The sequence below is a fragment of the Strix aluco genome, chromosome 1, assembly GCF_031877795.1.
Source record: "Strix aluco isolate bStrAlu1 chromosome 1, bStrAlu1.hap1, whole genome shotgun sequence".
NCBI classification, from domain to species: Eukaryota; Metazoa; Chordata; class Aves; order Strigiformes; family Strigidae; genus Strix; species Strix aluco.
In genome coordinates, this window is record NC_133931.1 from 9,252,389 (window position 1) to 9,277,169 (window position 24,781).

General features: G+C 39.0%; 1 protein-coding gene across 1 annotated transcript; it reads left to right on the forward strand.

Annotated features, from left to right (window-relative positions):
- Positions 1 to 3,207: 3,207 nt before the first annotated feature.
- On the forward strand, positions 3,208 to 24,560 carry OC90 (otoconin 90). Its single transcript, XM_074846559.1, has 14 exons — positions 3,208 to 3,253; positions 6,965 to 7,030; positions 7,250 to 7,309; positions 7,580 to 7,754; positions 11,708 to 11,820; positions 13,203 to 13,331; positions 14,853 to 14,894; positions 15,731 to 15,787; positions 17,893 to 17,943; positions 20,226 to 20,372; positions 20,724 to 20,822; positions 22,386 to 22,560; positions 23,658 to 23,764; positions 24,253 to 24,560. The coding sequence occupies exons 1-14, from the start codon at positions 3,208 to 3,210 to the stop codon at positions 24,558 to 24,560; spliced, it is 1,575 nt and encodes a 524-aa protein (XP_074702660.1).
- Positions 24,561 to 24,781: the final 221 nt, after the last annotated feature.

Consider the following 24,781-nt stretch of genomic DNA (forward strand, 5'->3'; position numbering starts at 1 on the left):
TCAGTCCTGAAAAATCTCTGTACATGTTAGGCAGAAATACAGAAATTATGGTGGCAGATCACTATCTCAGAGGACTCATATTTATTATTATGCCCAGTCAAGGCCACTCTGATTTGTCAGGCTGAAAATGTTCGTCAAGGTACTAAAAATGCACTTGGTGCAATCCCTGGGGATTCCAACTGGAAGAACCAAAACTCACATGAAAATGAATTTTCATATCATTAAGTTATAACTTCTGCCATGTTTCACTCTTCTGTAAAGTTCCTTGATGGGGCTGGTCACAGAAATGGTATGACTGAACCCTGTCCTTTTCTTGGCAGCATCACAGAATCACAGAATGGTTGAGATTCGAAGGGATCTCTAGAGGTCATCTGGTCCATGCCACTGCGCAAGCAGGGCCACCTAGAGCCAATTGCTCAGGACCATGTCCAGATGGCTTTTGAATATCTCCAAAGGAGGGAGTGGGAGGGAGAATCCACAATGTCTCTGGGCAACCTGTGCCAGTAAAAAAGTGTTTCGTGATGTTCAGAGGGAACCTCCTGTGTTTCAGTTTGTGCTCACCGCCTCTTGTTATGTCACTGGGCACCACTGAAAAGACCCTGGCTCTGTCCTCTTTGCACCCTCCCTTCAGGTATTAAAGGCACTGATGAGATCCCCCTGAACCTTCTCTAGGTTGAAGAGTCCCAGCTTTCTCAGCTCCTCCTCATATGAGAGATGCTGCTGTCCCTTAACCATCCTTGTGGCCTTTCTTTGGACTGTCTCAAGTTTGTCCATGTCTGTCACATTCTGAGGAGCCAAAAACTGGACACAGTACTCCAGGTGTGGCCTCATCACTGTTGAGTAGAGGGGAAGGATCCATTCCCTTCACCTGCTGGCAATACTTTGCAGCTGAGGATACCTTTAACCTTCTTTGTTGCAAGGGCACACTGCTTACTCACATTCAACTTGGTGTCCACCAGGACCCCAGGCCCTTTCCTGCCAAGATGCTCTCCAGCTGGGTGATCCCCGGTATATACTGGTGCATGGGGTTGTACCTCACTGGGTGCAGGATTTTGCACTTCTTGTTGAACTTCATGAAGTTCCTGTTGACCGTTTCTCCAGCCTGTCAAGATCCCTCTGGATGGCAGAATGAGCCTCTGACGTACCAGTTACTCCTCCCAGGTTGTGTCATCTGCAAACTTGCTGAGGGTACTCTCTGCCCCAACATCCAGATCATTAATGAAGATTTTAAGCAAGACTGGACCCAGTATTGACTGCTGGCGTACACTGCTAGTCACTGCCCTCCAACTAGACCACTGACCACCACGCTCTGGGCCCCACCATTCAGCCAGTTTTCAACACACCTTGCTGGGCTCATCCAGCCCAAATATCAACAGCTTCTTTATGAGGATCTTATGGGAGACAGTGTCAAAGGCCTTTCTGAATGTAGTTCACAGGTCCTTGGAGGAGCCAAGTCTTTTGTTCATGTATGTATTTTTACAGTTCCCAATTTGTCAGACTTCTTACTTCTCCATGCTAAAACTCAGTGGAGAGTTTGCCTTTGTTGATGGCATCTTTGAAGGGTAGCTGTGTCTGACCCTGACAGAAAACACACCTTCCCGATGAGAAGAAGCCTTCCCAAAGCTCACTGACTCAACCTTCCCCTGGATTTCACTCACTTTTGGATCAGAGCCACTGTGGATAGACGACAGCAGACTTCTCAATGCTGAGGAATGTCAGTGTTTAAAGCTGTATAAATTTTCACTCATCTTTCATCACTGAACACTACCTCTTGCTAAGCTATTAAAGCCATATTCACATGCCCCAGAGATTTTGTGAGTGATTAATAACAATAAGATGATTGTTGTTTAATTACATCCAAGAGTATTAGGGAAAGTTACTATACAGTGAATGCACCTGCAGAACAGACTTCTCAGTATAGATCCTTTACATGGCTGGAGCTATATTACTAAGATACACTGTGGGTATAATGACTCTAAGGAATCTCATGGAAGAATTAATTAATAAATGTTGAAGTGGGTTTGATAAAGGAAGTGATCACATGGGTGAGGTATATATCCAGGTGAGTATAAATAACTTACTACTGACTTTGTTGAAATCCATTTGTCCTCCATCCAACTGCTTTCGAATAATATCCCTCAAGGTAAGCCTTCCTAGATGTACTCTATAATACAGGAATCAGGAAGAAAACAATGTAGAATAAGCTATTTGGTACTGTGGAGTTGTAGACTAAAGTATAGGTAAGAGACTTGGGATAGTAAACTATAAATATTTAGAGGTGTTAGATTTATAACCTCACTTCCTGATGAAATATTACAAGATTTTTTAATAGAAATGAATGCAATATTTGACCTTAGGGGAGCAGATAATCAACAGTAGATGCATATTTGAAAAGTGATAAATGTTTGTCTATTTGGCTGTAAAAAACTTGATGCCTGACTTACTTAGAAAATAATTCTAAATTTATGGTAAACTGTGACTGCAGTTCAAAATTATCTGTCATTTAATGAATACTAGTGCAAGGCTTTTAGCTGCAGAAAAATTATTTACACACATTTCTCTAACAACAAGCACATTCAGAACTTGAAGATCTCCAGATAACATAGTGTTTATCATTAGGAAAACATATGATGCATTAGATCAGTCTCACACAGATTAAATGTTTGACTACAAAGTGGAAGAGACTTTTGCAATGTGAAGCCAACTAATATAATAGATTGCAGATTAACTGGGTTCAATAGAAGTAATCCCAGAATGTCTCTTCATTTACAGAGTGTTTCACAATATCTTCATTTAAACATAATGTGAAGAGTTGTTCAAACATTCTGTTAGATTAAGTAAGATGTGAAAACTCTTTGCAAAACAAAAGAAACTTCAAGTACACCATTTTATTGCTAAATGGACTTTCCTTGTCTATGGTACTTTCGCAGAGCCTGTTCTCACCTAAAACAATTCCAAAATAAACATTGGTAAAATTGGAAGGATACATAAGGATCATCATTGCTGTTATATGTGCATTTACTATGATAAGGGTAAAAACTGAATTGCATCAAGCAGAAATATGGCCAGGCTACAAAAGAATGATTTTCTAAACTGATGTCTTCCCGCTCCCAGATTCAAGAGCTAACATTCTGCCTAATATTTTTTTTAACTCACCAGGCACACCAGTCTGCTGTGTGGCGTCTTGTCTTTGAATTAAACAAAGAAATGATTGTAATTCTGATGGTGTCTATGTCAATGGTGTTGTACAGTGGTAAGTGGCAATGTATTTTTATGATTATTTGACATTTATGCCTAAATACTATTTTAAGTATGTACATTTGGAAACAATCCTTTAAAAGCACACTTTCTGTCTCCTCAAACCTGTTGTTCAACATCCAAATGCACTTAAATAAGATTACCTATGGAGTACTTATAAAACATATTTTCTCAGGTCTTGTAGTAAAGCAAGAAACATTTAGTGGGCTTAAAAATATAACCAAAATGTTGCAACTTCCCTTCTGCTAATATTTGGTCATTATTTAAGTCCTTTAGACTCCAAAAAAGTTACAGGTTACACATAAAGAGATTCTACTCATTAAATATATGTGTATTGTATACATTCTCCAAACCATTTAGTGCATCCTGAAATATAACTCATGTTCAGCTAAAGCTCCTCCTTCAAATTTTACTATGAATATGTTTTTTTCCTTCATATAGCTCTTTAGATTTTATTATTATCGGTGAATGAGCTTCCCAGTGACAGGGATGGGCAAACATATCAAATTTCTGCAATCCCTGCACTGTGTAGGAATATCATTAAGAGTAGCAGCGTGTAGGTGAAGAGAAGGACTCTTAGAAGGTCTAACACCATTTCTGGTTGCTCCATGGGGTTATTTCTAAAGGGAAAAGAAAGCTCAGGATCTTGGCATAGATAAATCTCTGCACTGACCTATTTCACCAGCTGCCTCTCTTCTAAGGGTTTTCATGCAATAGAAGTAAAGAAACAGGTCTAACACAAAATACATGGGCTAAAATACATTGATGATGCTGAACCTTAAGACTCCTACTACACAAATAGTTATCAGTAAGAATATTAACATTTCCCACTGCAGTGATAAAGAATGCCAAAATGTCTACGCCGTTTATTCATAAAAATTAAAGAGGTATTTAGTCCCCAGATGTAAAGGGGACTATATGTATTGATAATATCTATTGCACTCAGAAATATCTAGATACTCAGAAATTTTTCTGACATAAGAGATTGATTGAAAGAGATTTTGCCCCAAACCTCACAAGCCTATGCCACAGCTTTTAGATTATTTTCCCCCAGCTAAGTACAATCCGAGCATAAAGATTTAAAATGTTACCATTTTTAGGTTTGGAGAGGATTATTGATTTATATTTATGTGGGATCTATTCTGCTGATCTCTGCTTTGAGACTGAAGCAAATATCTGTGCATGAGCTAGCATCTTTGTGAGGAGCTAATGTGATTTACCTTGAATAAATCAAATAGGTTGAGTTTGCTGTACCCTGACTTTTCCTGGCACAGTCAAGGTTTCTGCTCCCTGAGGATTATAATAGCTGTGTCCATGCATTATATTATGACATTTTAATGAGTCATGTTTGCAAAAAACAACTGGAGGCGCACTGATGGTTTTTTTGATGGACTTTTTTCAGATAACACTTCAGAAAAGCATTGTCAGAGTAGCAATACCACAGACACAGTCCAGAAACATTTTTACATGTATCTGAATGTTGAAAGAAATTCTGTGGATAAGGTATACAACTGGAAAGCCCAAGAGCTGATATATCAAACAAGTCTCCTCAGGACACATGCTAAGTAATTTAGCAGGTTTTGAGAAAGGTGAGAGAAGTTGACCTCCCCGGAGTCTTCTGAGGTTTAAAGGATCGATTTTTGTAGTGCAATCTTTCACTGGATATACAGGGAATGATGTAGGACCAACAGACCTAAAAGACATGAGAGCAAAACAAGAAAAGAGAATAATTCATCCAAAAAGTATTTTCTTTTTGTCCCACACCCCACGATTTAAAAAAAAAAAAAATAATTAAACAATCTCATTAGCAAACATTGGTTCACTGATCTTGGCTTAGTGACAATTAGAAATATCATTCTTCATAATGAAAGGATTAGAAGAGTTAAAGGTTTACCAAACTGCTGTCCCTGTGGTAGAGATTTTTCTCCAGGGGAGCTTCAAACATTTATGTGTTAATTGAATGTGTGCAAATTAAGTTTGCTGAGAAGAACTAAGTGCAAGTGAAGGATGCTGGAGCAATCACAACTTCCAGCAGTTCTGTAACATGGCTTTATCAATTGTCTCCTCTGTCTCGTTTCAACTCAATGGGATTTTCATATTTTCCAAAACTTTGCTGAAAGGACTAAATCATCAACAGACACTGAGTTTGAGCCATGGCGTTATGCAGTGTGTCAAAACCTGGCTCTAGATGCATTTGATAGAGCATGTCTTGGGGGAAAGATGTTTGTCATTGCAGAGAAAATACAGGCTTTAAACCAGAAAATAAGGGGGACATTTTCTTTAGCAAGCATGTGTACGAATGTTATTTATTTTGTAAGGCACACCATTATTTCACTTGAATCTGAACTCCTCATGGCTGTCAAGCTTTCAACAGACTTGTTCCAGTTCTGTGAAAAGGCCAGCCTTTATCGGGAGACCTTTTCTGGTTTGCGGAAAGCAGTCTGTTCCCCTCAGATCTGCTGCAATGAAGGACAATGAAGGATGGATTGCTGTTCATCTAAAAGCTTTTATTTGTGACCAAGATTTTCAAGGAAAGAATAACTTAAGAGGAAGCAGCTCTTCCTGCCTCCCTCAGTCCCATATCCATATTCTGCCACTAAACTTGAGAAATTAATTGCTGGAGGCATATGACCATTACCATGAACATCTTGGTCACTCCACAAAGTTGTAGACATCCTGAGAGGGCCCTTATATATGATCAGAAAGAGTCTTGTTTTTCCCTAATCCTTTGCTAAACACAGAGTTAAGCCTTATATCTAAAAACCCCACTACTCCACTTTACTCTCTTACACCTGCATTTATTGCAGGAAAACGTAACATATTAGCAAGATAACTCAGTTCTTTCCCAGAATCTTTTGTAGAGAAAATAGACAGCTTTCCTAATGCCAGTTATTCTGAGACATAAGTTATGCCATGAATTTAACATTAGGTTTTTTCATCAGTTTTTAGATTCTTGAGACAATAAACACCCTTGATTTATTACCTTTTTTTTTTTTTTTTAAAAAAAAGAGGTCAAGTTTAAATAAATCCAAAGTAACATTCTCTCCTAAAATCATACAGAAGATAAGAACAAGGGAAAAAAGGGAAGGGAGAGAACAAGTATTAAATTTCACCCTTAATTCAGGACATGGGAAACAGAAAAAAAAAAAAAAGAAGTGTGGAAAATATAACACAGCACCTTCAAAATGAAAAAGAGGTAATCAAGTTAAGAAAGAAATAGTGATAGAGAGGCAATAAGGCAATAGGCAATCAGAACTCAGAAAAAACAAACCTGTTGACTTCAGATAACCCTGCTTCAAATAAGAGCACAGGGTTACAGAGTAGAAACATTTGGGACAATGAAAGTAGTTGGGCAACTAAAACAATTTTATACAATTCTACTGATTTATCCCAGTAAGTGCTACTGTTCAGAAAAGCACAGGAATACAAGGGTTAGCACAGCCTCACTAGCAATACCTCAGCTTAACAGATTTTTAAGCTGAAGTCAATGTGACTTAGCAATAAACTTTTGGGCTTTCCTGGGTGCAGATGGAGCTAGCAAGTGTTTCATGGCTTTGATAAATCAGCTTGCTAGTGTAGGAAGGTATTCAAAATGCCTGCAGTGTATGTGTTGTAATGAAGTGTATGTTGTGGGATTGTTGTTCTTTTTTTTTTTATTATTATTATTTTTAAATCTTTTTCTTCTCAAATTTGTTTGCTGAGGTAGGTGGCCAAGAATTGGAGCCGCCAGCATTCCTGCCAGAGCTTCTTAACACACCTGAAAGAATCTTGAGTAAGAATGATTTAAGCTTTACTTTCTACAATATTGCATAACAGTGGGGAATCACTCATACTCCAGAAACACTGCAGGGAAGTGTCCTGTTAGCAAATAGCTAGTAACTCTTATCTCAAAATGGTTTAACAACCAAAGCAAGACCAGGGGCAGTCTGGGGTCAGTTCTTGTCATCTATTTTTTTAAAAAGAAGTGTGGTTTGTTTATTTTTTCATTTAGGTAATGCTACATTCTTCAATGGTGTCTTTCAAAATGTGGAAAGTGTTGCATTATTTTTTGGTAAGTATTTGTTCCAGTTGTACTTGGGCACTGAATATAAATCCTCTGGAGTTAGCTTTTATATATACTGGAAAGGAACAGGGATTTTTGAGGCTGTAGATTTCCCCAAAGACTATTATAATACTAAATACTTCTGAGTGTCAAGCATTGCTCAATCTCCCTGTGTTACTGCCTTGCTTAGGCTCTGCATTCATGCGAACGTCACCCATGTGTGACCTACACCTGGCTCACCTCTATTTACCATGCATTTTATGGCTGTTCTCTTTCCAGACTGCCTGGGTTCTCACTTCACCTGGTTACAGTCCATCTTCACTAACTTCCCTGCCCTGCTCAACTTTGTGAACAAAATGAAGTGTGTTACTGGTTTTTGTCCCAGGGATTTTGAAGACTATGGTTGCTCTTGCCGGTTTGAGACAGAAGGGCTCCCCGTGGATGAAGCTGATGAGTAAGTCTTATCCATGAGATGTTCTCTTCTGCCCTGACTGGCTGTCAGTGCCTTCATGCTCTGTTGATCCAAAGCATAACACTCACCTAAGTGATTTAAGAACAGTTGTAAAAAAATAGATTATTTACCCAGAGGGTAATTCAGTCCCACACCATCCGGCTCTGTTTAATCTAGTCATCACTCGCAATTTAAATATCTGAAGTGACCTACAAAAGATAACAACAGCTCTGGTTTATTAGCCCCATCCTGTGTTATTCCTACCTGCTGGTGAGCGCTATCTTTTTGCTGGGCCAGCACTCCATACCAGTTGCCTTACAGCATGTCTTGGAAACAGATGAAATCAAGGTAGTCATAACCTACAGCATGTGATGATCCACTTGCTTCTTTTTTCTCATAGCTTGGAGTCTCTCTTTATTTCCTCACACTTCAATGTGGAAAAATACTCCCATCCTACAGATAAAAACAGAGTCCCCCACACCTGAATACAATTCCACCAGTGCAACTCCGGTGGCACAGATGGTTTAAACTGGTTACAAAGAGTGACCATTAATGTAATAGAATAAGCAAACACCATACCCATCTCCTTGACATATCTTACCCAGAGGTCTCTAAATTCTGAATGGATCTTTGTGAACAAAACCTCAATGATTTCTTTGTACTGGGGAATTCTGTCTCACACTTAAATCAGTGCCAAAAACTGGAGGGCCTGTTAATAAGATGAGTGGGAGAGCATTAATCTGAGCAGTTTAGTAGGTTTACAATCTTACCAAACTGTTGGTATTGGGATCTGTGTAATGCACCAGCAATGTAAGCTCATAACGGACTATGATGAAAATGTTGGCATCTGAGGGGGATTTAAGCATCAACAGAATCAAGTTACAGCTAGGTATGACTTCAAGTGGCAGTTAGGAGGTTAAGTAGATCTTGCGCTGAATACCTGTGTACATGCCGAGGTTGTAAGACACCAGAGCATCCAGGCATAGAGAATAACAGTGTAGCTGAATGGCTCTTCCCAATATCATGCACCAGGAAAAAAACCATCCAAACTCCACTCTGAGCTTTGGAGGAATACTGCCCCAGACCCTGACTAGGCTAGTGAGAAAAAGCCTAATCTCAGGACAGGACAATCAAATGGTTGTTCACTTATATAAGCAGGAGGTGTGAAAAGAAAATCAAAGAGAATCAAGATCCATCCATGCCTAAATAGAAAAAAGGTTTTCCAATACATGTAATGTATTAATTCCATGAGTGAAGACAGCAGTGGCTCACAAAGGGCAAATGCCTATAGCTAGATGGAAATTAATTCATTCACTTTCCAGCATGGGATAGCTGGGAAAATGAAGATCTAAACCTGCTACTGGAAAAAAGCCATAAGACTTCTTATTAAAGGTTTTCTGAACAATCGTGATGATATGCTGAAATGAGAGCTTGACTCAGTTCAATGGATTGATACCTGAAGAACTGAGCACCTGGGCTTTCACTTCACTCAGCTTTATTTTAATGCAGAACAACATAAATGAGGAAACAGCAGAATGATCTATCAGCTGTTTTGTCCTGAGAAACGTCTACAGAGTCACTTTGTGTTTACAAAGTGGTTAGCAGTCCCGCGGTGAGGTTTCCTTAGCAGCATGGCAACCCCGCTGCAGTTTGCAGTAAATAGAGACTGATTATTGTTTCACCACTGACACAGAAATGCCCTTGATTCAAGAAAGCCCTCAAACAGGTGACTGCCACATGTCTTTCTCAGACACAGTTCCCACAGAGTTGCAATTTTTTCACTATCTTTATTTCTTAGAAACTAGTTTTGCAAACCTTGGATTTTGTCACTGCCATTTCTGCTCCATAGAAAAGGGCTGAACATCTCACTGTAGGTTTTTAAGGCATTGGAAAGTGTTTGTGCTCATAAGACCAACCTTTTCTCATTTCCCAGAGTAGCTACCTGTCATATCTAAATTAGGAGCCTAGTCTACCTCCATAGTCCATGAGGAAATAGAAGTATGCCTAGAGGGCAATCCATGTTTTACAATCCCCTGCTTGCAAAGGGAAGGCGAGTAAATTTTCTGATTAATTGTTCCAGTAAGTGTTGATGTAATTGTGATGCTCTAAACAAACAAGAACTGCAGGGAGTTTGTATTAGACTAATTATGCAGTTAGAGGAGCTTTCAGCTGCTGACACCTCACTAGACCTCAGGCAGAGACAGAAGTGAGTCTTGAGACATTTCCTCAGCTGCATGTTTAAAACCCTGTTCCTGATGGAGCTCACAAACTCCAAGGCACAGAGGTGTTTGAGGTGTGGATGGCCCATCAGGCCCTCTCTGCTGAATGTTATTTGCCCTCACCTTTGTTGAATACATTCCTGCAGGCTCCTAGACCAGGTTAAAGCAGGGAGCAAAAGCACTAACAGGCAGCAGAGACACTGGAGTGCAAGAAATTGGGCTTTGAAATTTCATCAGGTGGGATAATGCTATTCATGAGCTCTGATCTGCTGCTGGCAATCTGAGCAAACCTCATCACTGATGTCTTTCACCAAGTCAAAAGTCTTATCGTGGTTAGGACTTGGACTGCTTCCCTGGTTTTGAGAACATATTAAACATTGTAATAATTATTTATTAATATAGTAAATGTTTAAATATTAAATGCTTCCTAGATATAGGAAGTGAGACAGTAGCCTAGAAGGGAACCTGCAAGGGACAGGTGTTTCCTACCTGCTTTGATCAGTGCAGGACTGCTTCTGTCCATCCATGGGTTCAGTGCATATGCAGGGCTGCGGGTGATGTGTAATAACACATTCACCTTGTTTTTAACAAAAATCCCACATGAGCTTAATTAAACTCCTTACATCATGATCACAAGTTTACCCTTCCTGGCAGCAGATGCTGGGTTTGAGCGTTAATGTTGTCTTTGCGTTTGACGTGGTCAAGACCAACGGCAATTCAGTAACAGACCCCTGTTCTGAGTCCGTTTCTCTGAAATTAGGATATCTCAATCTAAATCTAACACCAAGCCCTTGCTTAACCTATGTAACAATTTTATTTGGGGTAAATGATTACTGAACATTTTACTGGTGTTTCATTGATAGCTGATGTCGGTGCATACAGATGCTGCTATAATGTAAAAGTAAATGACTTGCCTATTCAAAAACAGCTGAAGAGAAAAGAGGATTGATGAAGAGCTTGTTGTTCTGGTTTACTTTTCATTGCTATTCACAACTAAAGTGGTCATGCAGGCATTTGAGGTTTGCATGACAGCAGGGGTGTAGGAAAACACAAGGTTTCTAACTGCCTTTGTTGTTTGGTGGTGGACGAAAGCTGCTTTACTTCAGTGTGAGAAAAATATTTCATGGTTCCTTCCCATGGCTAAATGGTGCATTTTAATTCTGATTGTTGCATAGAAGAGAAAGTACAAGAAACAGAAGATAGCACTGCAGTATTTATATAGTGTCAATGAGACACAGGGATTCACAAGGCATTGCAGAGACATTAACCCTCCATGAGTGCCAGGTTCTATGTAGTTCTCCAAATCTGCAACGAGAAAGGTTGTGGCAGGGCTGGAGCCAAGACCTCTAGAGTTGAGCCATGGGGCACTGTTTGGCAGTGAGGTGACAGTGTTGTGGGTGGATATTTGGGCACTGATAGTGGATTTCTCATTTAAACTGCCTGTAGAGTCCTTGTAAGAACTCAGATACTACAGCAGGACAGAAATGTAAGTGTGGTCTCCCACAGCATGCAGACCCACTGCCACCTCTGAATTTTGCATCCAGCTGTACTTAACCCACTAGACTGTTCAGGGGAAAGCAATACTCAGCCTTTCTTGTGTCTAGGGACCACACTGAGGATCCCTTTTTCTCCTTTGGCATCTTTTGCATTCTTGTGTAAGAGCAACATGAAGGCATTGCGGTCTGATCTTGAACTGAAATTAAATTGTGCAAACTCTGTGTTACTTCATTCTTTAAGATGCTGTTTCCAGCACCGCAAATGCTACGAGGAAGCAATAGAGATGGAGTGCACATGGGACCCGTCAAAGATTTCTACAGATGTCAGCTGCTCTACTGAAAACCTGACCTGCGGTAAGATTAACCTATCCCAAGAGCTTAATACTGGAGCCCCACCATGACCAAGCCATTCGTTCTCATCTATCTACCAAAAGTCATATCTAAATTAAGCAGAAACCATCTCCATGTGTGGATTTTTAAGGGAGTAATTGTTCTGCTCAGGGGTGAATGGAAATAGGAATACACAGAGGCATCAAAGCCCAACTAGGCAGGAAAATTGAAGTCAAATAACTAGAAAGTTTTCAGGGCTTCTCTAACAGGCAGCCTCTTGCTGACTTTGCAGGACCACTAAGCATTGCTTGAGATATCTCCACATATCAGAAATGCAGTGGATACTGGAGAAAGACCTAAAAAACAGTTCCCTTCTGAAGCTTCAAGGCCTGATTTTTATATAGTTTGAAAGATCAAATTCTTTGTTTACAGGGTCATATACACTCCTCGGCTACAACAGTATCACCAACAGGGGCAGAGATCATGCCGTTATAACAGAAGCTACTCCATGCAATACTGGTACAGTCCTGGCAAATGTGGAGTGGAGATCTTTAATGCTTAAATATTTTTAATATAATTTTTCACAGGTATTGACTTTCAGAAAAGACTATATGCTAGAACACGATTTGATGAATACAGTAAATAGGAGCAGAATCCCCAAACCATTACCCTTATAGCTTGTTTAAGCAGCCATCTGATCCAATTTCCTTTTTCTTGTTTCAAACTAAAACCATTTTTGCTATGTGGGCCAAACTATAAAGGACCAAGTGTATTTAAACATAAATAGCGTTTTTTTAGTTCTTTCTATATTTAATAATCAGAAAACATTTTGTTCAAACTAAAAAAAAAAAAAAAAAGCAAGAACAAAAAAAGAATAGTCTCCATTAAAAATGGGAAACATAAGTGTGACAGCTCCAAAAGGTCAATGTTTTTTTGAAACTCTGAAAGGTAGGTTTTGAAGTGGGAAAACAGTATTTGTTGGGAAACTTTCATATCCTTCAAAGGGGGAAAACACATCTTATGTGATTGTCTTGTGAACTACGACTTCTTTAGGTTAGGAGGAATATTTAAATGAAGCTGTGAAATGTCAGACTCGGTATCAGCTGGGTTAAGTTTTCCGTGGAAAAACTACAGGCAGCAAAACACTGCTCTGTAGTCCTCACTACTCTGCAGGAAGAACCAGTACAGGCAAGATGTCTATTGCCAGCTGTGCCAGACTATATTGGATGGCATTTCAAAAACAAATTGTGTTCTACTATGAAACTTGACTGTGTTTAATGTGAAGAAGCACAGTATAAATATGTTTGCACTAATGAATATAGACACAAACCTTACAGGGAGGAAAAACCAGGAGGTGGAAAAGATATTTCAACAGTACCTTGTCTGGATTTTTATTTTATTCTCAGAGTCTGGGAATCCCTGTGAACAGTTCCTCTGCAACTGCGACAAAGATGCCATTGAATGCTTTGTGAACGCGCGTATTAACTCTTCCTTGAATGGGCTGGATATCTCTTTCTGTCCATCTCTGGTTACAGGTAATAATAAGGATCTGATTGACTGCCTCCTCCTGTCCTGCCAGATTTTTCTCTGGCATTGAATTTGACCCAACAAGAATGAAACAGTAGCTGGGTGCTTTCCTGAACTAAATCTGGCAGTCTGTCTTATTCTCTGTTTCATGTGTCCTTTCCATTTACTGCTACTCAAGTGAATACCAAGAGAGAAGAAGAAGGTGGACTAATTGCCATCCTGGAGCATGTCCAGGAGAGGTTACCAAGCTGGTGAGGGGTCTGCAGCACCCAATAAAGAGAAGGCTCAGGGGAGATTTCTTTGCAGTCTTCAATACCTAGTGAGGTGTGTAGAGAAGATGGAGTCAGACTCTTCCTGGAGGTGCACAGGGACAGAGAAAGAGGCAAGAGACACAACTGCAACAGGGAAGTTCCAGTTAGATATGAAGAAATATCTTTTTTCAGGAGGCTCCTGCCAACCCTGTGAGGCTCTTGCCAACCTGAATGCGTGGGTGATACTTGGGTTGATTAGTGACCCACTGAGGTCACTAGCAGGAATGCCAAACCAGAAATATTGCTAGCTCATATTTCTTCTTAAATCATGCAAAAACTAGCTGGAAAGGCAAAAATAGACCCACTCTGCTCTGTTACTTGGCTTCCATCTTGGAAGGACAAATCCTCTCTAAAGATGAAGGGGATATTTATCTCCATTGTCATACACTGATCTGTGCCCCGAAGCTGAAATTACAGCCTTGTAAGACTGAATACCTGTCCTGTGGGAACAGGGCTGGATTAAAAACTTAATTCATATGGATTGCAGTCAGAGCATGGCAGGGGGAGAACCTCTGAACTCCCAAGCGGAGACAGACATGAAAAAGCAATGCTATCTTTTCTAATCCTTTGGCTCATATTCACACACCCCAGTGCTAAGGACAGATATACACATCTATATCGTGCTCTGGATTCATGCACCCCCCTCATGAATAGGTCAAAGGAGAATAAAATGCCACAGGAAAGTTTGCATCAAAGCCAGAAAATTGTTTCACGTAAGCCAGTAATCTTTCACTGGGATCAGGTGGCTGTAATATAAAGTATGGCAGTTCCAACACATTATAAATAAAGGGGAAATTGTTAGGTGCTAACAGGAAAATCATGCTGGCTTTAGCACTGCTGATAAAGATTCAATTTTATCTTACCAAATAACTCCACTAAATTTAGCCTCTTGATTATATTTCTTAATTGAAAAAAAGAATCCTTTGAATGAATCATTTTTATTTAATGTTTATACATGTTATTATCTTTCTGTGTTTCTGGCCAGTTCAGACTTTGAAAAAAAAAACCCAAAACCTATCTGACAAATTTCTAGGAAAAAGATTTTAGTAGATTCTTTATTACAGAGAAAAATTTGAATGAAATGGGGATTTATTTGCCTAAATCTTTGCTTTAATAGGAATAAATTCAATGAACTCCTGATCTGTACCATTCAGATAAAACAATGACAAACCCTCTTCTCATGCTTTAGTCTAATAGAAAGCTTTCTTTTTTTTTCAGAAACAACCAGCAAGAGAGAGCTAGCAACCCTTCACACAGATGGTATGTCATTATCTCTGTAATTCTTTGACTGGAGTATATTCAATTGAGACTAATTTATACTCAGAAAAATAACCTGAGTATTTTAGAAGATATGAATTATTTTCGGAGAAGCAGACAAGTTTTAACAAGAGGTCAAAATATGAAAGATAGAGAAAAAAGCCTAATAAACCAAAGCACCATTTTTGTGCCAAGCTTTTACACAGGTGCACAGGAAAATTTCAGCCAAATGACTCCTTTTTCTGAGAAGGAATTCAGAAGAGAACCCTGAATCTCATTTAGAAATAACATGAGAAGAAACACACTAAAAGCAACTTAAAAATATTTTCAGATAGATCCTTTTCTATTCACATGCACATTTAAGTCCCCGCTTCAACAAGGTTCCTAGCCAAGTGCCTGGATTTAAACATTTAAGTTTTCTGTTTAAAAGTTTAATTGTTATCTTCATACCTTCACTATAGGTCATGCATTTAAGTGCCTGCTGAATGGGAATTTAAAAAATGATGATTGCTAGCCAATTTGTCTTGTTTAGGTTGGAACTCTTTATGATAGAGGCTGAGGGATTTTTTTTTATTATACTGTATGTTGCTGGGTAGAATTTAGTATCAGCAGTGAGTAAATATTAAGGTAGGATTTTAATACCGTTATTGTAATCATCAGTAATTAGGTTTGTATTTGCTATATTTATACCATATAATAACTGTACAAAAAGCACAACAGTAGTAATATTTAGAAATAAGTTCCATTCTGATGACTCTGATCCTGTTATGCCAAGATCCTGTCTAATAAGCATCCTAAAGGCATGACTCTCTGGAGTAAGAATGCTTTTATTTTCACAGAATTCCTTCAACGTGGGACTGACAAAACACAGGCTGCAACTGCATCCGTGGAAGAAGGTTTGAAACTTACAGTGCAAGAGGCACTGTTTTCAGCTCCCAAAAGCTGAAAGAATGAAATACAAGAATAAGCTTTTTGCTTTCTTTCTGCCCTTCTAAAAGGACTGATATAAAATAAGATACAAAGTTTTGGTGATCGAATTCAAGATTGAATGAGAAGGTGCAATTTTTCAATTTGTTCATGTGATGTGTTCAACTGGTGTTTACAGTAAGTTTCCCAAGGGCTGAGAATGAGCACTCTACAACAAAACCTGTTTTCACCCAAACAGACCTTTTTTTTTTTTACCCTGGGAACTCAGGTTGCAGCAGGTGAGCTGTTTGGCAGAGACTTGATGTGTGGGTGCCAACCACTGGACCCACAGCCAATTGTATATCTGTGTCTTTAAAGAGACTTTTAATTATACAGGATCAAGTAGTATCATGAGGAAAAGTTGAGCATGGTTTGTTGCAAATGAGCCAGCAGTTTGGTGGCTTGTTTATTGCAATATAGAGATCCAGGTTGAAGTCCCTCTCAATCTGGTGCCTCTTGGTGAGTTCATAAACCACGAGATCAAGTGGTTCTTCTGACAATCTTCATTTTTTTCTGCTACAATCAATAGCTACCTTATTCAGGAATAGTTGTTTGTAAAATCTCATTGCTGCTGTATGAGAAAACTATTCTCTTCCTACCTGCATGGTTTGCACTACAACACAAGAGGCCATGGACAGAAGTCATCCAAAGTCCTGGGTGGCTCTGGGAGGGCACACCTGGTGAGGGCCAAGTCATATCTTAGTGAAATAGAGAAGGAGACCAGTCTTGGACCATCCAATTTAGAGAGGTGGAAAGTTGCACTTTTTGAGAACTTGAGAACCTGGTTTCAATCTGTAGTGTGCTCCTCTGTGTTTCTCATAGTGAGCCACTGCCCTAAGTGTGAGTCTGGAAGAATGAAAAACCATACGGAATTTCTTTCTTCTTTTTTTCTTCTTCTTTTTTTTTTTTTTTTTTTAAGAAACTGTTTCAGACTTTAACAGGGGTTTTTTATTTTTAAGATACCTGCCTGAAAAGGCTTTATGCCAAGTGTAAGTGCTGGCTGTTCCTTCATACCTCTCCTGTATTATTAAGGAGGTGGGTTTTTTACCAGATCTTTCCTGTTCTCACTTAACAACAGCTCCAATATTGGTTACTGGCTGTTTCTGGGAGGCTTGATAATAGAAAACTGAGAACTCCTGAAGGAGTGAGTTTACTTGTATTTGCACATTTGTAGCAATCTCTTACTTCCTGAAAAAAAATTATTATTTGTGCTCTCTCTAAAGAGGCATAGTTCATAAGGCCCAAAATACTGTCAAGGAATAAAAACCTGTATTAGGAATTTTAGAAAGCTGAAAATGTATCATAGATAACATATCTAGTCAAGCTTTGAAGGAAACATTTGGAGAACCACTTACCATTTAACTAATTTTCTCCCCATTTAAGCCCAAAGGTGCTTCACCATTGACAACTGTGGGAACTGCATTAAACAAAAGCTAAGTACTCAGAAACTCATTCAAAGGCAAAGACATTCTTCTTCACACCACAACATCCTAACAACACACAAAAAGATGCAGAGATTATTTTTTTGATCATTTGATAGTTATATTTATAATTTAGCAAAAAGTAGCTGACAAATGAAAATCATTTTATCAGGTAAAGAAATAAATTGGAGGTTAGGGAAGTATTTGGCCTTGTAGCTGCCTATCCATACTTGACTTTCAATGCAGGCAAACACAAGGTGTTCACGAGAAATGTGGCACCCTTCTGTGTACAACTGTGAGATATTAGACCTAATCCTCTTTAGTGTATTTGCTTGTCAAATGGATTTAATATTGAATTTGCCATTTCAGTCATATTTATGCTGCTTCTTTGTTCGTGTAAAGCACATTATTTGAATGCAGCAATAAGATTATTTTATCAGCATCATTTTGTCTACAACAATCAATGCACCACTGAGAAAAACAGGTAAATCTTTATACATGAAATACTGGGGTCTTCCTGCTTTGCTGAAAAAGCTCTTGTCAGCAGCTTGACTTTTCATAAGTGTCTGTGCTGGCAACTTGTTTTTTGAGTTTACATTTTCTGTCTTCAACAGTGATTTCTTCTGAGCCCAGTGAGATGGTCCTGGGGACTTCCAAAGCCAGAGGTAAGAGTCTGATTATACTTTTGTTGATGGATCAGGCACTCTTGAACTCTAGGTGAAAATGGATTTTGGTCTATGAAGCTCTGTGGTGTCACAGTTAAAAATCTGCAGCACAGGATTTCTGGATAATACCTCTAGTTCTTCTGCTGACTTGCACATGCTTCAGCAAATCACTTTGTTTCTCCTAATTACCCTCTTTATAAAGCAAGGTTAATAGTGATGTTTGGTTAAGCTTTATGATGTTTTCACTATAGGTCACTCTAGAAATGCACTACAGAAATACAGCAGGTAGGTCACTACTACGATGCCTCTGTTTTTTGTACAGTTACCACAAGAGACCACAAAGGTACAGCTCCTGCTCCCCCCGTCCTTTCAATAAAAGGTCAGTGACACTCAGCTTTCCTTCTTCTTTGACTGACACCACAGTACTTCATCTAAAAGCATCACAGTTAAAAATTCATGCATGGTGACAACAGGGCTGCCAGAGAAGCAAATTTAGATCAAGGTCAGATAGCAAAAACATAAGCAATAAAATCAGACTGAGAAGTATTAGCTGTTTGTTGCCTCCAGCCACTCATTTGTACTCCTCATCCAAGCATTTGTGAAAAACCTCTTCACATAAGGTTTTCCAATGTAATGGTTGGTCCTTTAAATTGCATTCATAGCAACTGCTGCCAGAAGGGTTTATTCTGATTTTCCCTCCTCCTTTATTATATAGAATTTCATGGATTTCTTTCCCAGTTGAAAACATATTTCAGCTTTGGCAGTTGTTACTGCTTTGAGCACAGCCACACCAGTAGCTATAGCTAGAAGTGTAGCACCTCGGTAGACTTGGAAGTTTTCAGTGGCCCCTTTTTTGTAGAAAGGATTGTTCAGGCAGACTGAAATGCACCAGAAAAATGTCAAGGAACACTGAATATGAAGAGTAGAAAATAGTAATTTTTTAACTCTGATTACACTGTCTGAACAGTATCCATGTCTCCCACCCCAATACAGAAATTTGGCATTACTGTACTAAGCACTGGTCAAAATCCCTACATATTCTTCTACGTTAACTTGAATGTATCAGAAAATCTGTGTGTTGTGTTGCAGGTCTGCATAGCTCCGGGAAGATAACTTTGCAATATCTATTCTTAGCTAAGTGCAGAATTTCCCAGACTCCAGTTTTATTTTCTACATCTATCAGGAATCACTTTCATTTGAACACAACACTATCAAACAAAGCGACATGAAATGTGCACCTTGCTGAGGTATTAAGACTAGTGTGTGGCTATTGATCCCTTTCTGCAACCTTTCATGGGCTTTGTTGTGTTCTTAGCAGTACTTTCATTTTTTTACTCCGTTCTCTTATCCTATGAGAGGTTATTTTCAACACATACTAAAACCAAAACATCGGAGGGACAAATTTAATGAATTTGAGTTTAATCCAATTAATAAGTTCAGCCAAGGAATTCAAAAGGAAAGGCTTTAAAAACGTGGAAACAATGTTCACTAGTATTTTGTTTGTGAAATGCCACATTCTTCATATTGATGTTTAGAAAAAAATAAACCGTTTGATTTCCATTTGATAACAGTGTTTTCATTTACAAGTTAGCTTATACAAAAAGGTTAAAAAGGATGTTAAGTAATTCCCAAATTAAAGAAAACATTTCTCCTTAACAATAAAGCTCCAAATAATCTAAAAATAAATACCAATTTAATTTTTAGGATAAAGAATCTCCTTAAAATTATGTTTTTATTCAACATCAACTTATTTTCCCCTTGATATTTCCTTGTGGTTACAACATAGTAAATCCTTCAGTTGCCCAGGTCTGCATCAGTCAAACAATTTTCTGCATTCACTAATGTTGCTCTCAGTTTTGGTACCCTCATGTGAGCTGACACTTTTTTTTAAGCAATTTGCTCAGAAAATTGCATCTCATGACATCTCACCTGCACTTCATCTCTCAGTGTGGCTGACTAAACAGCAACCCTGTTATTTTCGTCAACTGGCACAGCTCTTTACCTCAGTATGCAACTCAGTATAAAATATAAAAAAATAATCAGCAGTTAAACTGGTCATATTTAACCAGTGTCTTTTCTTCTGAAAGACAAGATTTGTGAAGAAATGACCAGTGTGGATTCTCTTTGCTTTAAAATTTTCATCTTAAATGGATTTTCTCTATGACCATCAATTCACACCAGTTCTGCCCGAGGATATTACTCTGACCATCTATCTAAAATGAAAATCTTGATGTTTATTTTGCATGTCTTCTCCTGCTTTCCTCTTTCTGCTTATTCAGAAGAGGATGGATTTATGGAAGCTGTGGTCCCAGTGCAGGAGATAACCACCTCCCCAACCTCATTCCCTGGAGATATTAACTCAATGCAAGCCAAAATTGTCCCCACCGAGAAGACTCCTGCAGGCACATCTGCAAAGACCAAAGGAAAAGGCAAGTAAAAACTGAATTAAACCTCTTCCAATTTACAGTACCCCCCTGTACTGTAAATCCAGGATTCAGCATTTCTCATAGATGTGTAAAATAACACTATTTTCTCCCTAAATCTGGACAGGTTACACAGAATATAGGGTGCACGACACTGACTGCACTGGAAAGGGGCGTTCACTGTCAAACACTGACCACAAAAACTTATCTAACCATTAATGAACAGTCTTCCAACTATGAATTAAATTAATGTTAGAAGACTACCAATTGATTATGGTTCAGAATATGCATTTTTGGATATGGAAGAAGAGTTGATGCTACCTTTGCAAGTCTAACATATGCATATGTTGTCTCCAGAGACAAGCCCTGCAAGGGGTGGCCAGGGCACAGCTTCCTCTGGCATAGCTCTGGAACTGGTATTGTCTGAAAGGGGACCCAATGAACCTGCAGGAAAAGGTAAATGAAGGTTTGTTTTTTTTTTCCCAGTTATATCTAATGAAATATTCAGCTACCTCTGTCTTAAAAGGTAGGTGTATATTACATGTAAAGATTATAGTTATTCTAAACCAGTTAGACAAGCACATATATATTGCTATTTATAAGAACAACAGGAGATGCAGTCATCTGCAAAAGCTTCCAACAGTTTAACCTCTTCCACCAATGTGCTATCATTAACACTTACAAAACTATTTATGATTAGGTTGTAAGTATATTTTTCACACAGTACAAGATCTAAAATGAACTCCGTGAATGTTTCCCCTTGCTTTAGTTTTCAGGCAGTGAGTTAATCATGTCTTTAAGTTACTTTGTTTTACAAGCAGCAGAAGCAATAAAAGGAACTTCCCCTGCTCCTCACTTTGACCTGTTGCCAAAGTCTTGCCAGATTCAGCCATTTTCCCACCATTTCTGATTTTGTTCCAACTCTTGCTCAGAGTTCACAAATATCCCAAGACATTTCAAACTTGTCACTGCTGTAAATCTACACTCAGACTGTCCCATCCATCTTGTTAGACTTCCCAATGGGGAGAAGCAGTCCCAGAACTGGAAAAGAGCAGATGTGAAGAATCAATCCAGCCTTCCATCAAATTGAAACATTTGATTGTAAAATATCATTTTTAGAGAGTGCATGTTGGTGCATGAACCTGGGAACCGTTTTTAGTGAATTAACATGAATGAGCAAAGACCCAAACAGTTACATGGGCAGAATTTCCTACTGGGGGAAAGTAATCCATGGTTTCCCCTGGAAGAAGAAGAGAGTCAGTCTAGAGCTGCAGAAGGATGAGGAATTATTCATGGAAGCAAGGAGGATGCACAGGGAACAGAAGCCTTTCCTCTCTCTCCTGCCATTCCAAAAGTCCCAAAAGAGGCCCTCTTGACATCTTTTTTCCTGATATGGAACACAGTCATCTCTCAGATCTTAGGGATAATTCACACAGTATCAGTTCTTCCTGAGTGGGGTAAGCCACAGAGGCGTTAGTGCTGGGATATGGAGATGCCTAAAGTTCATCAGCACAGTAACCATTATGACAGATTGCTCCTGCATTTGGGCTGGGGACATCATAGCTCAAATTGTACTATATTTAAATCCAGAACAACATAGTCATTGCCCAGCTGTCACTCCAAGCACAAGAGGTTAGGGCTCTATTTTCTGAATAAACCAAGACAGAAGCTACTGAATACTCAGCTAGGTTTGAATATTCCAGAAGAAAAAATTAACTATGAAGGATTACCAAGGATTTAAAATTACTCTTATTGCATTCCAATGTGATTTATATCTTCATAGGGGTCTGTCACCTTTAAATATTCCCCCCTCCCCCCTCCTCCCCCCCTCCCCCCGCTTCTGCTGTCTTGCTCAGTAGTATTCTAAGAGCCACAGTTCATGGGCTGGAGCAATAATTTAGAAATAGTAAAATCTTTTCTTCAAAAGTTTCTGATAGCTCTGAAAATAATTCTATCATCACAGGAGAACCCCCAGCCTGTGAAAACATGATGTGCCAAATAACATTTTTTGCTTTATAGTATGTGAGCGATTAACCTTTCTGCAAGAGAAAGGAGATGGAAGAGTGAAGAGTGAGCTGCCCCAGCTAGGAGAAATGCTGTTCTGTTTAACTGAGCGATGCCCAGAGGAATTTGAGTCTTATGGTTGCTATTGTGGCCAAGAAGGAAGAGGTTATCCTGCTGATGCACTGGACAGGTCTGGGCTCTTCTATAATCTGCCATTAACTGTGGGTATTATTGGGGTGCCTATGAACCAACAAAGATCGGTGTACCTTTTTTTGGGCCTTGTATAGCTATGTATCAGTAGTCAGGACACATTTGGAAAAAAACCCCAATCCACTTACGTACATAAACCACGAAATACTCTATGTTACTAAGACACATTCTATTACTGTATGTTTTGGAGAGGATTTACTAACTCAAAATAAGAAAGAAGAATGATGGGAGGTAAGTAGAGCAGAAGGAAGAGTATATCAAAAGAGATGAGGATAAGGGTTGCCATGAAATTTGGTTAAGAGGTGGTTTGGAAAGTGATTTATGAAGAGAAGAGTTAACATAGGCCTATGCTGCATTGTCCTTCAGAAGAGAGTAGAGCTTGAGTGAAGTACTGCCCAAGCTGCAGCCAAGAGACCTGCCGCGGCCGACTGTGTGCTGTCACAGTATGGCTGACGAAGAGGAGGAATTCTGGAGTAAGGCAGAGAATTCGATCAAAGTAAAGCAATCTCCTCCGAGAGTGTTGCATTTACAACTAAAAATCTCTCCCTGTGTGGAAGCTCGTAATAGCTGGGGCCACATCAAGTCTAAGTATAGCACTTAGTATCCAGCACACACAATTTTCTTACACTTGCACACATATAAGACTGCCTGCACATGACAAAATAGACTAGATGAAGGCTAGTCAAGGCTCTGGCTGTCATAATGCAGTTTTCAGAATTTCAGCCAATAATATCTGAACACTTGAAGACACTTCTCACAGCAGATTAGGTCACAGTTACAACTGCAATTATATGTCTTAAAATTAAAACAAAACCCCCTAAAAAACTACAGCACTGTTAAACATATGATACCAAAGGAATAAGGAAGGAGGTAGTGAAAGTGCAGACAGGTGTAGGAGGAGACTAGGAACAGTTTTGGTTGTTTTTCTTCTTCTTTATGGAAAAGATTTTTTCATGATATGAAAACCAAAATTTCTCAGTTTTAATGGGCATTGAAAATAAAGAGATAAAATAATTGGAGTACTCTGTGATGCAGGAAGATTAGGTATTTTTCATTTATATCTACTGTTTATTTTAGGTGCTGCTTCTCACATCACTGTTGTATGGAACAAGTTAAGAAACTTGGATGTCAGGCAGAAAGAAGTTCAAGATCTGAAGTTGTATGTTTTGATCATAAGCCAAAATGTAAGTTTGTGTTACAGGAAATTTCTCATGTCCTGATGACAGTGTATCAAAGCATTACAGACTGAATGCCACCATGCCTGTGAGCTGCTAGAGCTGAGTATGGAAACAGAAAAATTTGGCTTACAAAATGTTAGCAATTTTACTATAAACCTGAGCTTTTTTCCTAGTTGAGATAATGGTTATTATACTACTGTGCATGATGTGATCAGGTCAGGCTGAGAAAATTACATTAAGGCATTTTATGACTGAAGACAGAATTCAGCTGTTGGTGTGTTTACATTCACACATTGAACTAAAGCCAGTCAGACCTTCAGCTGCCCAGCAGCTTGGTGTCAGGCTTATACTTAGATGACTAAAGGTGAAATTAGAGACCAAAATTCAAGGCATATTTGAAAATTTTATTTCCAAAAGCTCATCTACCTATGACAAATTACACATTGACTAATTGTTATTGCTTTCAAACATTAATTCTGAAACTTCTTTTTAAGGTATTGGTTGGACCATGTGTGAGAGACTACTATGTGATTGCCATAAGACAGCAGCCGAGTGCATGGCTTCTGCCTTCTTCAATGAAAGCCTTAAGTTTCCACACAAGCAAGAGTGCCAAGAGGGGAAAATCTTATGTCAAAGAGACCCTTACGAAAGGCCTTATACAGGCACAGAAACAGGCCCTGGGATTTCCAGCTCCGAGGAGAGCAGTGAGGAGGAAGGTCCACTATGGAGCATATTGAGAGCAAAGAGAGAGACACACCGTCCCACTGGAAACTCCAAAACTGTGCAACATGAAGGCAGATAACCAACCACCACCACCATGCACTTGAGAAACGGCACGGAGACTTTCAGAGTCAGCCATTGTGTACTTTACTCTTTCTTATCACTCTACATGTTCCCTTACACTTTCCAGCGCACAAATGACATAATCATAGACTAGGTATTAAATGTTAAACTGTGTAACTCCTTACCGTAGTGAAGTCGGCACTATGGACCATCTATTTAGATCAGATATTACCTTAAATA